The sequence below is a fragment of the Tripterygium wilfordii genome, chromosome 23, assembly GCF_013401445.1.
Source record: "Tripterygium wilfordii isolate XIE 37 chromosome 23, ASM1340144v1, whole genome shotgun sequence".
NCBI lineage: Eukaryota > Viridiplantae > Streptophyta > Magnoliopsida > Celastrales > Celastraceae > Tripterygium > Tripterygium wilfordii.
This window is the reverse complement of record NC_052254.1, coordinates 10,965,456-10,981,264: the sequence shown is the minus strand read 5'-3', so window position 1 is coordinate 10,981,264 and position 15,809 is coordinate 10,965,456. Positions and strand designations below refer to the sequence as shown.

The window sequence follows — 15,809 nt, the reverse complement described above, 5'->3', positions numbered from 1 at the left end:
AATATCTTTTTGTTTAGTTAATGTAACCCGTCGTAGTCTGGTTAAGTACGATGATTTGGCGATTGCCCGACGATATTTGGTGTAATATTGTGTCATTCAAGAGTGTCATTGTAATCCATTTTTATAGTGATTGGAGGGTCTTAGGACGTCAAATTTTTATATCTTTGGATAAATGAATATAATTCGTTAATGACCTTTCTAAAAAAAACGACATTGAACTGACACGTGAGAATCGGATAGATTCACTCAAATGTGAATTTAAGGTGAATTTGAGTCAAATTTATTGTTGTCTGCGAAGAGCATTACACACTAAAACAAAATTAACTAACAAATCGATTGTCTATGAACAGTATTGAACACAAGAAGGTGAAATTATGCCAATGCTAGGCCTGATTGGTTCAGTCCATTTATATGTCAGCTGTGATTGCTTTGCTGTTCTGCTGTTTCCCTCTCTGATTTCTCGGCGACCAGTCAGTCTCTCCTCTCTCTCTCCAACTTGATCCCCTCTGAATTTCTATATTCTCTCTCTCTTCGACTTTCAACGGAATTTGATTGAAAAAATTTCATTGTTTCTGCAAGTAAGCAGACATTCTAATTTCATTGTCTCAAGCTTTGACTTGTTTTGATTCGTCCATCTCTGGTAACGAAACCGGGAAGTTTTTAGCTCGGTTCATGGAGAAGTTTCAAGTTGTTTTGATATGCTGCGATTCAGTACAGGTTGAGGAGCTTCGAAGGAAGTTAGGGCTTTGTTTCTTGTATTGAATGTGAGTTTTTTTGTTTGGCAAGAAGTGGTGATTTGTTTGGCACTTGAGATTGAGGATTGTTTCGGAATTCGGAGTAAGTGAAAGGTTTATGATGACAAAAGTTCGAGGTGTGTGGAAGTGAACGAGTGACTGGATTTGCTAAGAGTTGCTAAATCAATCATATCTGCGAACATGAAGGCTCCATCTAATGGATTTTTGGCAAATCCTGCTGAAGGTAAAGTGTCCTTATGCATTTTCTTTCCGTTTTTGACAAAACATACTTGTGCGCTTTTGTTCTTAGTTTGCAATGGGGATTGTAATTTCCGTATCCAAAGGAGAGGATTGTGTTGGAGAGATGTCTTGTATCAATTTTATTTCGAAACTTGAAATACAGTTAACAATTTTTATCTACCGAAGCTGTTTACTAAGAGCAACTCCAAAGGGAGGTGCTAAAATGGAAATTGCAAGAAAGAATGCAATAATTGTATGAGTTATCCTGGGCACTAGCCAAAAAAATTTAAAAATTGTCAATGCAGGTTAGTTTGTTCTGACCTTGGTCTTGCAAGAGTTATTGGTACTAAAAAGTCTCCACAATAGATGTCATTGAGCACCTGTTCAAAATAAATTTGTTTCTTTCAATTCGATTGCTTAATATGTTAAGCCTAGATTCTGAACTTTTTTCTTTTTATCTTGTGAGCGGTGCTCAGGAATTTGCTTGACCTTAGTTTCCACGTTACCTTCTTGATCTGACCCAAAGGTTAGAGGGCTAAAGAATCCTCATAACTCCTACTTAGTCTATCTTTAGTTAAAACTCAATGTGATGGAGGATCTTGTTAATTTCAAACCTGTAGAATTCATTTTCTGTGATTAAAGATTCAACAATTTGTTACTTCTTCTATCCTCCTCCAATTGGATAACATTTAATTGGTTGCAAGCATTTGGATACTCAGTATTTGATAACATTCTTACTTATTTGAGTACAGGAGAAAGGAGGAGTATTAATTCAGAGTTGTGGCATGCTTGTGCGGGACCACTGGTGTCTTTGCCACCAGTTGGAAGTCTTGTAGTTTACTTCGCTCAAGGACACAGTGAGCAAGTAAGTCACCAACTTACTTAAACGTATAAAGAAAACTACAAGAGAAACTGTGTTCTGACGTAATTTCTCTTGACTACAACAATTTTCAGGTTGCAGCATCAATGCAAAAGGAGGCTGATTTTGTACCCAGCTACCCCAACCTTCCTTCGAAGTTGATTTGCATGCTTCACAACGTCACATTGCATGTATGAAGGCCTTTATTGTTGCATTATTTCTTTTGTTATAATTTAGTTGTTGTTTTTTTTATGGGGGGGGGGGGGGGGGGTGGAAGAATTACATTTTTGAAAATTGGTTACATCTATGTTGACACCTGCTAGGCTGCTACCTATCACCACCTCTCAAATTGCCTATAATTTGGCAGCGTTTAATTTTTTGTTGAGTAATGTAGCCAAATCGATGAGTATGTGTTTCACTTGGTTTTGGTTATGACAAATTTTGATGCCAAGTAGTGGGCAGTAGGTATAATAAACATAATTTTTTGAGGTCCATGAATTAAAAACTTAGAGGAAGAGAAGAGCTAGCATACTTTCGTCTTCTTGAATTTTATATTGACATTTTTTTTTGTGTCTTTTGGAATCAGGCTGATCCAGAAACCGATGAAGTCTATGCACAGATGACCCTTCAACCTGTAAGCAAAGTATGTTGGCCATTTAATTTTGAAGAGACCAAATTCAGCTCCTCCCTTTCTTCAATTCCACATACAAGGAAGGATTTTAAAAATATTTCTGTTTCAGTATGGGAAGGAAGCATTGCTGGCATCTGACATGGGCCTCAAACAAAACAGGCAGCCTGCTGAGTTCTTTTGCAAAATTCTCACAGCAAGTGACACAAGTACTCATGGTGGTTTTTCTGTACCTAGAAGAGCTGCTGAAAAAATCTTCCCACCTCTGGTGTGTACATTATTTTTCAAATCTAATTTTGAGTTTGAAAGTCAACAATCCAAATTGACTTGCCAATTGTTCAATTTCCAGTCCTAATGAAAGAGATATTCTATAGGATTTTTCACAGCAACCACCTGCGCAGGAGTTGGTAGCCAGAGATGTGCATGACAATTCTTGGACATTCAGACATGTTTATCGGGGTATTGCTCGTTGTATCATGCAAAGCATTAATTTGTGCATAGTTCTGCAGTGATGCCTCTCCTGTGTATAATAATGATATGTGAGTTGGTCTAGTTGTAAGATCTTTTGCAAAATTGCATGCATACTGGTTGGCAGTAATTTAGTAAATGGTACTTAAATCAGAATGTGATGAGGACTGTCCACTATTAATGTTAACTTCCTTTGATTAAGTATGTGTAGAAGCTTCTCTTTAGCTGTAAGATTCACAGAGTTAAATGCCCCTTCCCCCTCATGATATCGTGATGTTGATCAAGTGTTCTAATTTTCATTCTTCTTCCTTGTTGCCTGTTGGGGTTGTAGTCAAAAACTTCCGTATCCCATATCTCTTCCCCATTTAAATAGAATTTATTATTGTCTTTCTAGTCCTAGACGGGAAGTTCGGCATCCCTTTCGTGAGTTGAATATTGGAAAACATTAAATGGATTAAATCCGTGTTCTCTTTAATTTCAGGGCAACCAAAAAGGCACTTGCTGACTACAGGGTGGAGTGTCTTTGTCAGCACAAAAAGACTCTTTGCTGGTGATTCCGTTCTATTTATAAGGTATGGTAGAAGTGTTCCATAAGAAGAAATTTCTTCTAGATTTCTTCACTTGTTCCAGAGCTAAAATAATATGATCACATGTAGAGATGAGAAGTCTCAGTTTCTCTTGGGTATTCGGCCTGCTAATAGACAGCAACCAGCTCTTTCTTCATCGGTTATATCCAGTGACAGCATGCATATTGGAATACTTGCTGCCGCCGCTCATGCTGCTGCAAATAATAGCCCATTTACTGTGTTTTTTAACCCAAGGTGCAACTTTAACATCTAGGGTGTATGATATTGTGTGTTTAATCTGAAATAGTAGCTTTTGATACACGACCTGCGAATTTTATTTGATGTAACAGGGCTAGTCCTTCTGAGTTTGTTGTCCCTTTAGCCAAGTATAATAAAGCAATGTACACCCAACCGTCACTTGGCATGAGATTCCGGATGATGTTTGAGACTGAAGACTCGGGGGTCCGCAGATACATGGGTACAATCACTGGTATCAGTGATTTGGATCCTGTGAAGTGGAAAAATTCACAATGGCGTAATCTTCAGGTATTAATTGGCATATCATAAGGCTGCTACAAAATATCCAGGCTTTGTTTATCTTAATAATCTTGTTTATTTGTAGAATAACTTTTACTGGGTCTGACAGAATCCAGAGCATTTACCTTCTTGTAGACAATGCATGGGTATTTAATCTCTCCCGCGGAATATGGTTTCATGGTTTTTTTGTGTGTGTACTGTGCGTGAGAAGTACTTGGCCTTGAAACATTAGCTTTCCATGCCAGGTCTAGTTCGTAAAATCTAGGGCACTGAACCCCCCTGGATTTTATTTTTGACATTGTAAAATCTATGTCATCATGTTTATGAATTTCTTGCATTATTGAGATATTTTGCTGGGCTTTCATCTTATGAGAATAATTTGTACTTGGATATATGTATTGTCTATACAGTTTATGAAGGCATTGAAACCTGAGCCTAACACATTATTTCTTTATAGGTTGGATGGGATGAATCAACAGCAGGTGATCGTCCAAGTCGAGTTTCAATTTGGGCAATTGAGCCTGTGGTAACTCCTTTCTACATATGTCCTCCTCCGTTTTTCAGACCCAAGTTTCCAAAACCACCAGGGATGCCAGGTACATCAAATTCTCCACTAAACTCTGTTGAATGTTCTTTTATTGGTAGCTTCAAAATACCCCAATTGTGCAGTTCTGCTTATACCTTAATTAGAGCTCTGGAATATAATCCATGTTCTGCCCATGACACAGAGACAATGAAAAGCCAAATTTACTGAATGGATAGTGCATCTCTGGCTGTAATGGATACTCACTTATCCACACTGATCTGATTTGGATGTGAGATCAAATAATCAATCATGTGTGTGAGACGATGGCGATGAATGTATATATAGCTTTTTATCTTCTTCTTTGGGTGGCTGGGGGGGTGGTGGAGTGTGTTGGTTGGGCTGTTGAAGCATTATGAAGTTATTGGACTTGAAAACTAGGAAACACCTTATTTATGTTAAAATGTTGCTGAGAAGTAACATAGCCAGTATTAACTTTGGTAAGCTTTTGTATATTTGAGCCCTTTACGTTAGAACCAAATCTTAGGAAGAAAAACTGTGCTTTTAGTACAGTGCACTTAAAATTTTTAATTTTTATTTGCACACATTATTCTCAAAAGTTGTTCTTTTACATGCTTTAAGTACTGCTTTTCATACTCCTCTATGCAAAAAGATTTGAAAATAAAAGTATATTCTTGATTGTTACATGTTTAAACTTTAAAGGCTACTTAGCAGTGTAATAGCAAGGTTACCATCTTACGAATCTGTTTACTGGACCTTTAAATAAAAATTTAAGCTTTATCTGTCATGATATTATAATTTGCGACTGGCCAAATTAACAATAAAATCAGCTTGGAAAATGTGTCTGCCTTACATAGGCTACCAGATTGTCCTTGTTAGTGAACTCAGTAGTGCTTTTGCAGACAATGAGTCTGACATAGAGAATGCTTTCAAGAGAGCAATGCCTTGGCTTGGAGATGATTTTGGCATGAAGGATGCCCCTAGCTCAATGTTCCCTGGTTTAAATCTAGTACAGTGGATGAGTATGCAACAGAACAATCAGTTTCCAGCTGCTCAGTCAGGATTCTTCCAATCAATGGTTCCATCTACTGCGATAAATACTAACCTGAGTGCTGATGAGCCTTCTAAGCTGTTGAATTTTCAGTCCCCAGCTCTGCCTGCTCTGAATTTGCAGTTTAATAAAGCAAATCTACAAAACCAAGTCAACCAATTGCCACAACCACCTACAGCATGGACTCAACAGCAGCAGCTGCAGCAATTATTGCAAAATCCTATGACCCAACAACAGCAGAAGAGGCAGCAGCAAAGACACCAAAGCCAGCAAACACAGCCTCAACCGCTGTCGCAGCCACAACAAATACAATCACAACAGCTCCAGCAACAGCAACAACCACAACAACAAATCATATTTCAAGCCACTCCTGTAAGTAATAGTGTGGGTGTCCCTTATCAGATGGCAAGCCAAAATGTGCAGCAACCAGCTGCATACTCTCAGCTTCATCAGCAGCAGCCGCAGTTACTTACAAGCAGTGCCCAATCCGATCAAAGTGTTCCCTCTAGTAATAAGAATTCATATCAGCTAACATCCTTACCACAGCACTTACAGCTTCAGCAACAAACAGAACAGCCACCTGGCCTCTTACAGCGGCACCAGCAGGAAAGCCAGATGCAACAGTCCCCAGTACAGTTGATGCAACAAAACCTTTCACAGAGGTTTCCGCTGCCAGAAGTGCAAAATTTATCACATCAAGGCCTTTCTGAGCAACACCTACAGTTGCTACAGAAATTACAGCAGCAACAGCAATTACTCTCCCCAGCAAGCTCCCTTGAGCAGACTCAGATGCTGCAGCAAAAGGCCCAGCAGATGCAACAGCCACCGTTGTTACAGAACCAGCAGCAAGTGCTCAGTGGAAATAACTTCGCAACGTCAGCACTCATGCAATCACAACCTTATCCTTTAAACGAGCACCAGAATTTACAAAAACCACCTGCTACACTGAGAGCCAATTCTGGACTTACAGATGGGGATGCACCATCATGTTCGACCTCACCTTCTACTAATAATTGTCAGATTTCCTCGTCAAATTTCCTTAACAAAATCCAACATGGTTTACCCATGGTTCTGGGGGATTCAGTGGCTGACCCTGCAAGCAATTTGGTTCAAGAGCTTCAACCTAAGTCTGATATGCGGATCAAACATGTGTTACCCAGCTCCAAAGGACCTGACCAACAAAAGTTTAAGGGTACAATGGGTGATCAATTGGAAGCCTCAACTTCTGGAACATCATATTGTCTGGATGGAGGCACTATACAGCAAAATTTCTCAATCCCCAGTTTTGGTTTGGAGGGTGATTTCCAATCACATCCTCAAAACAATCTACCATTTGCATCGAATATTGATGGATTGATGCCTGACACATTGTTGCCAAGGGGATATGACTCTCAAAAGGATCTTCAGAACTTGCTGTCTAATTATGGTGGTACACCAAGAGATATTGAGACAGAGTTGTCCACTGCTGCAATAAGCTCCCAGTCATTTGGGGTGCCCAACATCCCATTTAAGCCTGGGTGTTCAGGTGATGTGGCCATCAATGACACGGGAGTTTTAGCGAATGGATTGTGGAGCAACCAGGCTCAACGTATGCGAACATATACAAAGGTTTGCTAGCCAACCTATCTTCTTTACTTTGAGTAGCTATTAGTCTTACTTCCACTTCTACGTGGGTTGAATATATTGATGCAAAAAATAATTATCAACCTCCATGGGTCTCTGTTGCCAGCCCCTAGCTACTACCACCAACTATAGTTGTTCAAAATCCACACAGCAACACCCACTATCACTAATGGGCTACCGTCATTAGCGCCACTCTTAACTACCTTATGCCTCCTAATAAATATAGCATTCTATCCTCAGCAGGCCAAACATTTTCTGGGAAAAAAAGGAGCCTACAGTTGTCTAATATGCACTAGATATTATTAAGATGATGTTAGCTCCTGCAGGAACAAATCAAAATTAGCTTGCCTCATTCTGCTCTGTGTGTCGGTTGATTGTGGACTAGCAAATAGGATTTTTTTAACCCTCACATAAGTATCTTTCTTCTTAATTTTGACATCTTTGTGTTGAGTTGCTGAAGTAAAACGAAGAGGTTGCCGATTTTATAATTGACACATGGTGTAAATGTGTAATCCAGTTATACTCCCATTTGGTCTTTTGAAAGGTAGTCTGTGGTAGCAATGACATGAGCTTCACTGTAGGATGGATAATGATGGATAATAAGCTATTATACTCGCCATTGTAAATATTTATGTTGCCTACTAAGCTCAATTCTTATCAAAGCCATGATGTTACTTTTCATGTGCTGGCAGCATCTGGCATAATTGTGTTTACCTGGAAAAGAATAGAAGTTTGGGTTTTCTGGTTTCTTATGTGCTTTTAATATGGCTTGAACCTTCTTGTGTTCCGAGTCTTCTGATAGCATTAGGCAAATATTGCTCTAAATTATGGTCTATTTCTCCAGTCTCTATTTTTTTTCAATGAACTAATTTTATGTGGGTTATATTGTGATACTTTAAGCAACTTAATATATAATTAAACTCTTGAAGGTTCAAAAACGTGGATCTGTTGGGAGATCTATTGATGGAACCCGATACAAAGGGTATGACGAGCTCAGGCATGATCTAGCGAGGATGTTTGGAATTGAAGGCCAGCTAGAAGATCCACATAGTTCTGACTGGAAACTAGTGTATGTTGATCATGAAAATGACGTACTTCTTGTTGGTGACGATCCTTGGGAGTAAGTGAAGAGCTTCGGTTTTCTGCAGCAGTTGATGTATCTCAATTTGGTTATTTACTTATTTGTTCACACTGTCTTTCAAATTGCTTGCAGGGAATTTGTGAGTTGTGTTCAGAGCATAAAGATACTATCAGCTGCCGAAGTTCAGCAGATGAGCTTGGATGGAGATCTGGGCAACATTCCAGTTCCCAATGAAGCATGTAGTGAAGAGCTTCAGATTTCTGCTGCAGTTGATTTATCTCAGTTTGGTTATTTGTTCACATTGTCTTTCAAATTGCTTGCAGGGAATTTGTGAGCTATGTTCAGAGCATAAAGATACTATCAGCTGCTGACGTTCAGTAGATGAGCTTGGATGGAGATATGGGCAACATTACAGTTCCCAATCAAGCATGTAGTGGAACCGACAGTGGGAATGCATGGAGGGGCACTATGAGGAAAACTCAGCCGCTTCGTTTAATATATAACGATGCATCTGTATTCTGGGCGTGTTGACATGCTAGGAAGCTAGGAAGGCACAACAATCTATCTGGTTGTCAACTCTCAGTACTTGGGGATAGAATAATTAAGATGTTAAAAGTGCTCCGTGGATACTCAGGTAACAATTTAAAGTGCACCTATTTAATTAGTACACCATCTTCACTGAGAGGGTTGAAGAATTTTTGTCATTGTGGTGGTGGTGGTGGTGGTGGTAGGTGCTGCATGCACTTTAGAGCGAGGTTTTCGAACTCAGTTTGCCAATGTTTATTCAAATTTCTGGGGAAGTACTTGTTGATTGCAACGTATTTAGCCTCAAGGTGTATCATTAGGTACAACAGGAAGCAAGGATGAAGGTCCTTCAATGTATATAAACTCACACCAGTTTTTTTTCGAGACTAGTCTGACGCGGAAAACCTAGTCTGACATCAAAACTCCCCTTGTAAATGCTGTAGAGGTAAGACCACAGGCAGGAGTGTGAGGAAGCTGTAGCTTTTCCCATCAGCAGGTATGATTGCCTGCTCATTATGTAAACGGCATTATTTTGCCCACATCTGGCTAACAGTCTTTCTCAATGATAAATATGAGGTTATATTTTTTGTTTTGGTAGATAGAACGTAGGGTAGACAGAATGTGAATTTATAGGTTACCCTACAGAGTATTTCCCAACAATGCTGGAGTAGAAGAAAAGTTCTCTTAATAAGGCTACTACTTTCCTCTTCTTCTTCTTTTTTTCAATACAGTTTGCTGTAATGTTCGTTCGTTTTCGTTTCTACTTTGTGATAAGTAACATGGAGTGTGTTTGGATTGAGGGTGCTTGCATGTGATGAGTAACTTAGAGTGTGTTTGGATTGAGGGATTTGGTGGGAAGGGAAATTGAGTTTTTTTCCAATTATCTTATTTGGATAGTTTAGACTCTTAATTTGGATAGTTTAGACAAGAAAAGAAATCACTAGGGTACCAGTCTACACAAGGCAGGACAATTTTAGTGCTTGTATGACAGGGATTGAGCAGGAAGGGAAGCCCTCAATTATGTAGATCACCTTAACAGAAATGTCTACTTGAGTCTTCCCAAGTGTCTTCCATCTCCAACAGCAACAACCTCCACCTCCCTGTGGCTTTGATTGAGCTTACACAAGTACACTTTTCATTTCCAGTATTCTATGTCATGTCAGTTACATTAAAACAACAGTTAAGAAGCCCAAGAAATCCTATAATCTTACTTGAATATATTTGGTAGTCTGCTATATGACTGGAAACTCTGCAATTGCCCAAAACCTGTTCATCAAATAGAGGCCACCATGGGCTTCAGTTGTGTGGGCCTTCAAAGTACAATTGATCTTAGTCGAATTCAAATGCTAAACAAGCCGAAGAAAATACTATACATTGCGCCACAATTAGGAATCAACTAGTTACAGAGTTGAGCCATTAGTTGAAGGGGTAATGATGATATGTATCACCATGATAACAAAGGTCTAAATCTCTCTCCCCATTTCCAAAAGAAGAAAGAAAGAATCAACTAGTTGCATGCCTTATGAATTCATGTATTTCTTCAATGAATTTTGATATATGGCTTTCATTATTGCACAAGAGAACACGTAATCTAGGGTTGTCAAGGGTGTGCTCAATGAGACCTCTCTGACACTCAAGTCAATAAGCTATCAATTATGATAGTACTCGATGCTTGGAGCTCTCTATCTCTCTCTCAAGGAGCAAGTAAGAGTGTAAGGTTTGGAATCGTTTACCTAGAACTGAAGATCCATTTTTATATGAATTGGAGAGTTTTAATTTTTGTAGGAGAATATCTCTACCTTCCTTATTCTTAGGTAGATTTTGAGAATGGTGAATCTAATCCTAATTTCTTTCTTAAGTAGAGTCGGTCTCTTTTAGGGCTCTTGGTATTTGGTCATCAAGGGACTTTCGAGGTGACTCTCCGGGTGCACTGTCTAACGACTCCTCGGCTATCATTTCTTGGTTCGTCACCTTGGTTCATCACCCCGGCTTGTCACCTTACCACCTTGGCTTGTCACCTCAATTATTACCTCGACATCTCAGCATGCTCAACACCTTGACTCTGTGTCATCCCCCTATGCCATGTGTCGTCACTCTAGTAGAGGGTGATTTTCGATATCATCTCCTATAAAATTGCTTGAGTGGAGAGAGGGACCAAGAGCCCTTTATATAGTTAATGACTCAATCCATGAAAGAGTCATGGATGCGAACAAAACACTTATCTTTGTCTAAGGTGAATGTATCATTTATATTTTGTTTTGATTAATGTGATGCATTAACATTTATAATCAATGTATATAGGGAGACTATACATGAATTTCTAAATACGAATGATAAATAAAGATGAATTTATATTATCAAAAATTACTCTCTGTTTTTTTTCTCTAAAAACTCTTTCAAAAAGTATCCCTTTTTCCCATAGTGGTACACTGGTACAGGGGAGGAGTTGAGATCCGAAAATTCTCCTCATCCCCAAATATAGATCTACTAGTCTCTTTTTTTCCTTTCTGATCTGATGGTTTTGTCCTCAGACCGTGTGGTGCCCTCCCTCTCTTGTTCAGCTCTGGCGTTTCTGGGTGATGATGTGGGTTTTTCTGACGACGAATTTGTCATATGGTAGCTCTGATCAATGTTGTGAAAATCATGTCCTAAGACTTTAGCATATACTCTCCTAGGGGAGCACAATTCACCATATTGCAAAATTTGTTGCTTCTAAAAAAGAGTTCTAAGATCGCTACTATCTCTCTGTCATGTAAGTTATTACAGATGCTATTGAATTGAGTCTTTTATTTGTTCTTGCTACAAGAGTTTTTTTTTTTAACTTTTTATAGAGGAAGATCCTCATATATGGATTGTGTAATTTGTAATGATTTGTTATAATACAAGTTCACTTACGTAGCAACATTGCGGAAACTACACATTCTACAATGACATGGACAAATAGAATGCTGCTCAAACCGTGTCACTCGTATGTAACACATAGATGGTCAAGAATCATTATTTAATTGAATTCTCAATTAATTAATTACATGAAATTTAATACCTTACTTAGATATATGCGGGCTCCTTAATTAGAGCCACAACTAAGAAACAACCAGAAATAGGTGGTTGAAGAAAATTAAAAGGCTGAATTTGGATAACTATAAAATAGACTGGAACAACTATTAAGGGTTTCCAAAAAAAAGAACAATTAATAGCTTCCTTTCAGCTACTGTAGTGACTGAGGAGGAGAGTCAGGAGCCTAAAAATGTCAAAATCTGGAGATCACTGTGGTGATGGAACCAACAAGCCCAGCCAGGAATTGTTTTCAACTGGTAATTTGCTGAGAGCTGCCTTTGGGTTTCTTGTTTGGTATGGAGCTCTTGCAGTAATCCTGCAAAAAAAAAGGCCAAATAGAAATATACGCAGGTTAGAGGACTGAACCATAATAAAAGAATTATGTCAATTGTAAAAACATATTTGTTTTTGACCATAATTATACAACTCCTCAAAAGGGTTACCTAGAAAGTTTGTGGTTTGTCGATATAACTATATAAGCAAATGGAATGAATCAAGAGAAAAGTTGTGTCTGAATGCCTACCTATCTCTTCTCTTCTCCAAAAAACTTTGTAGGGAAGCTTTCCTTGTTAATGGTAGAACTGCTATCAAAGCCAAAAAGAACCCTTATTATAAAAGCATGACCAAATAAATGGAAAAAACATCCCCCAACTTGTGAATAATAAACGAAGGAAACCAAAGAGGCTGAGAGGATTACCACTAACTAGAGGCTGTGTGGGAGTTTGAATGCAGTCTTGCTTTAAATCATTGACAAAATTAGGGGAAATATTAGGAGGACTCAGACTGCGAGCTTCCACAGGTTTAGATGCGATATTCCGATGAGTAGAAGGGAATGTTGTGCCACACTGCGCATTTCCCTCACTTGCTAAGAGCATGATTTCTTTCATTTTGTCGGCCGAAAAATCATTAAACACAAACACCTGTCCACCGTAAAATATAGTCATCTGTGCAGTCTGAAGCTCCCCTGCCGCATAACTATATCAAAATGACGATAACAACAAATCAGTCGAAAGACTCAAAACAGTAACTTCAATTATAAAAGGAAGAGCCTATATTTCATTGAAACACAAACCCACCAAGAATCAGCCCTTTTTGGGAGCTCCTCCTCCTTGAATACATGGAAACCAGTTGTTTCAGGGAACAAATTCATTGGTTTGAGCATTTTAGCATTATTTTGGCCCAAAACCTCTCCTGGTTTCTCACTGATTGGAAACAAATTCAAAACTGTGGCTGCCCGTCTCAACATCTCTGGTTTTCCTGTTACAATCACGCCAAACAGAACATCAGATTTCTCCTCTATAACATAGCCAATCTAAGTTTGATATATATATACACCTAAATAATCCAAATATATGCTGCACTAGCCACATTCACTGAAGACAAAAACATGTTTATTTATAGGGAGACTTTGTAGGTGAATGTTTTGGAGGAATTTTTGAGATCTAGCTGCCGAATCCCTCTCCAACAGAATAGACATAATCTCAACAGTACATTTTGCAAAGGACAAATGAATTTGTACCATAAAAAGGGATAAAGGATTAAGCACATGTTACTTTCTCTTTTGTCAAAACACTGAAAACTTCAAGGTCGAGCATAACGAGGAGAGAATCAAGCAATCCGGAACAATTAGACACAAACGTGTGGATTACAAACCACAAATTCTCGGATCTGGAGATTAAACACATTCGTATTAAATTAAACATGCACGGTTAACGAAATTAGTTAATTTTATCAACAGATGTAACCTCCTAGGGTTAGTTGCCAAAATCTCAATTAAAGAAGAGAAACACCATTGAAGCCCTAAAATTAGTACTAGAGCCTAAGAAGAAAACAGAGCAAGAAACGATTAGGTTGCTTACCATTTCCGTTTCCTTCAATGTTGCATGTCATTCCTAGACTCAGATCTCCAAAACTCCCAAACTCTTTCAAGTACTGACTTAATAGACTACACTTGTGCGAGAAGCTCGACTTCTCCGGAAACCTCCCCGCCGGCTTCTGCTCCCCGAACTCCGAGCTTTCCGTGGCGGTCGACATATTTATCCACAAAATCAATTCGAAACCAAATTACAAAGATTTTCGTGCGTCAAGCTTTGATTCGTGCTTCCTATCACTTCGTAGTAGTGGTGGTGCGCCTGCATTTACTTGTTGAAGATAAAGCGAGAGATGAAGGAAGAGGATGCTCGTCTTTATAGGTCTCATCTTTAATGGGGTTGTTAAAGTTAGAGAGCACGAGGAATGCGTGCGACTTCTTTTCAAAATTTGAAATGTACGGGTCTCCTTTGTCAGGCCTTATTTTCAACACGTGTTATTTGCATGATGAAACTCTTGATCTTTAACAGAAGGAAGAACCATATTGGGTTGAGAGAAAACTTTCGGTTTGAGATAAAAATCTCGATTTGTGTTTTGATTAATTGATCGATTATGAAAACATTAAATATATTGGCTTTTATAACCAAAGTCTCCTACATCCTATTGACTTCTAAGTAGGAAAGTCATTTAATACTACGTAAACCGTAACAATAACATTGACATAAAAGTATTACTATAGGAATCAAATACGAAACTAATACTCCCTCCGTCCCATTTTAATTATCCTCTATTCCTTTTTGGGATGTCCCAAAATGCATTGTCCATTTCAATTAATTAAAACTAATTTCCTCCATTTTTCTCATCTTATCCTTATTTATCCTTAATGAAAAGCTGATGGAGTGAATTCCTAAAGAGTTATTGACATCTTAATTGTCCTCTATAAATGAGGGTATAAATGTCAAATTAAAGGGGAGTAATATATTTTCTTAAACTGTGTGTAAAATTGAAAGGGACAATTAAAATGGGACGGAGGGAGTAATTAATTAATAATGGGAGATGTCATAATCAATGTCCATGATTTGCTCTATCATTGATCATGGTTGTTGGAGACAATTCTTCCACGATTTGCTTCATTTGCCTCCAATTCTTCTTGATTGTACGTGATTGGCTTCATTGATGACTTTGGTTGTTGTATCTAACTCATCTTGATATTTTGGTGCAACTAGGTCTTCATCACTCCTATCCCATCGAGATTATCCTTGTTCTCGAGGATGAAACTGGGGAAATTGCAGCTTGAACATTGAAATTCCATTGTCAACCAGGAATTTTTTTCGACAAACAAGATTCATTCCAAGAATTGGTCAAGCTTGCTGAGTGATTTTTATTCCAAGTTTTTGTGTGACCATGTTATCCACCTCACCCCCACCTTTGAACACTTCATTCAATTGGAATCACAAAGTACCCAAAACCAGTTCCAATATCATTTGAAGTTGTCCCATAATTGTCTATTAGCTCCATATAAAAATGAGATTCTTTTGGGCCAAATCCAAGAAAAGCATTGTAGCACTCCTCTGGGAAATCTACTGAAACTTCCTCCTTTTGTGGACTCATCATCTCCCCCGTCGATAATCGGGTATTGGGCATTTATCCCATTAAGCAACTGAACTTCCACATGTCGCTTCTTTATGTCGTCAGACTTTCCTGTAGAGGTGCCAATCGGGAATCATTTTCCTTCATCTTGGCTCTCTTGGATGATGTCGCTTACTTTGAAACAATAGATGGCTTTTTGGGTTGCCCCGTATCAAGAACAAGTTCCTCCATTGCTGGAAGAGAAGGATCTAATCTAAGGACTCACCATCTTTATTTTGATAGAAATTCCTCTCTGTTGGGTCTTTTACACTTGTCTTCAAGATTCCAATTTCCTCCTTCGAGATCTCCTCTTATATATTTTCAAGATTTCCATTGGGCTTCACAACAAATTCCAACCCAACACTAGTTGTTCCTTCTTCTCTTGCCTTTAACACTAGTTGTTCCTCTTTCTTTTCTTCCTATGCTAGTTCTTCTTCAATGATGGTCTCTCCTTCAAG

At 38.5% G+C, this 15,809-nt stretch overlaps 2 protein-coding genes across 3 annotated transcripts; one reads left to right on the top strand and one right to left on the bottom strand.

Moving 5' to 3' along the window:
* Positions 1-344: 344 nt before the first annotated feature.
* Positions 345-9,552, top strand: LOC119993276 (auxin response factor 19-like). Its single transcript, XM_038840329.1, has 14 exons — positions 345-978; positions 1,727-1,839; positions 1,929-2,024; positions 2,420-2,476; positions 2,574-2,729; positions 2,836-2,920; positions 3,411-3,501; positions 3,586-3,750; positions 3,846-4,041; positions 4,490-4,628; positions 5,479-7,235; positions 8,180-8,370; positions 8,464-8,570; positions 8,655-9,552. Exons 1-14 carry the CDS (start codon positions 936-938, stop codon positions 8,663-8,665), a joined length of 3,207 nt encoding a protein of 1,068 aa, XP_038696257.1. The 5' UTR covers positions 345-935; the 3' UTR covers positions 8,666-9,552.
* A 2,250-nt stretch (positions 9,553-11,802) lies between these two features.
* On the bottom strand, positions 11,803-14,083 carry LOC119992941 (protein TIFY 10A-like). Of its 2 annotated transcripts, none has more exons than XM_038839785.1 (5): positions 13,773-14,083; positions 12,990-13,170; positions 12,611-12,888; positions 12,437-12,494; positions 11,803-12,229 (listed from the first exon to the last, which is right to left on the bottom strand). In XM_038839785.1, the coding sequence occupies exons 1-5, from the start codon at positions 13,945-13,947 to the stop codon at positions 12,121-12,123; spliced, it is 801 nt and encodes a 266-aa protein (XP_038695713.1). In that variant the 5' UTR covers positions 13,948-14,083; the 3' UTR covers positions 11,803-12,120. The 2 variants fall into 2 exon arrangements, with proteins under 2 accessions (XP_038695713.1, XP_038695712.1); XM_038839784.1 differs by having other exon boundaries at positions 12,437-12,497; positions 13,773-14,081.
* Between the last annotated feature and the right edge of the window lie 1,726 nt (positions 14,084-15,809).

Coding starts and splice junctions, on each gene's coding strand:
- LOC119992941 (XM_038839784.1), bottom strand. CDS start 13,947: ATGTCGACCGCCACGGAAAGCTCGGAGTTCGGGGAGCAGAAGCCGGCG. Junction 12,889..12,989: donor CCAAAAAGGGCTGATTCTTG/GTGGGTTTGTGT, acceptor ATTTTGATATAG/TTATGCGGCAGGGGAGCTTC. Junction 12,498..12,610: donor CACACAGCCTCTAGTTAGTG/GTAATCCTCTCA, acceptor TGGCTTTGATAG/CAGTTCTACCATTAACAAGG.
- LOC119993276 (XM_038840329.1), top strand. CDS start 936: ATGAAGGCTCCATCTAATGGATTTTTGGCAAATCCTGCTGAAG. Junction 979..1,726: donor TTTGGCAAATCCTGCTGAAG/GTAAAGTGTCCT, acceptor ATTTGAGTACAG/GAGAAAGGAGGAGTATTAAT. Junction 1,840..1,928: donor CTCAAGGACACAGTGAGCAA/GTAAGTCACCAA, acceptor AACAATTTTCAG/GTTGCAGCATCAATGCAAAA.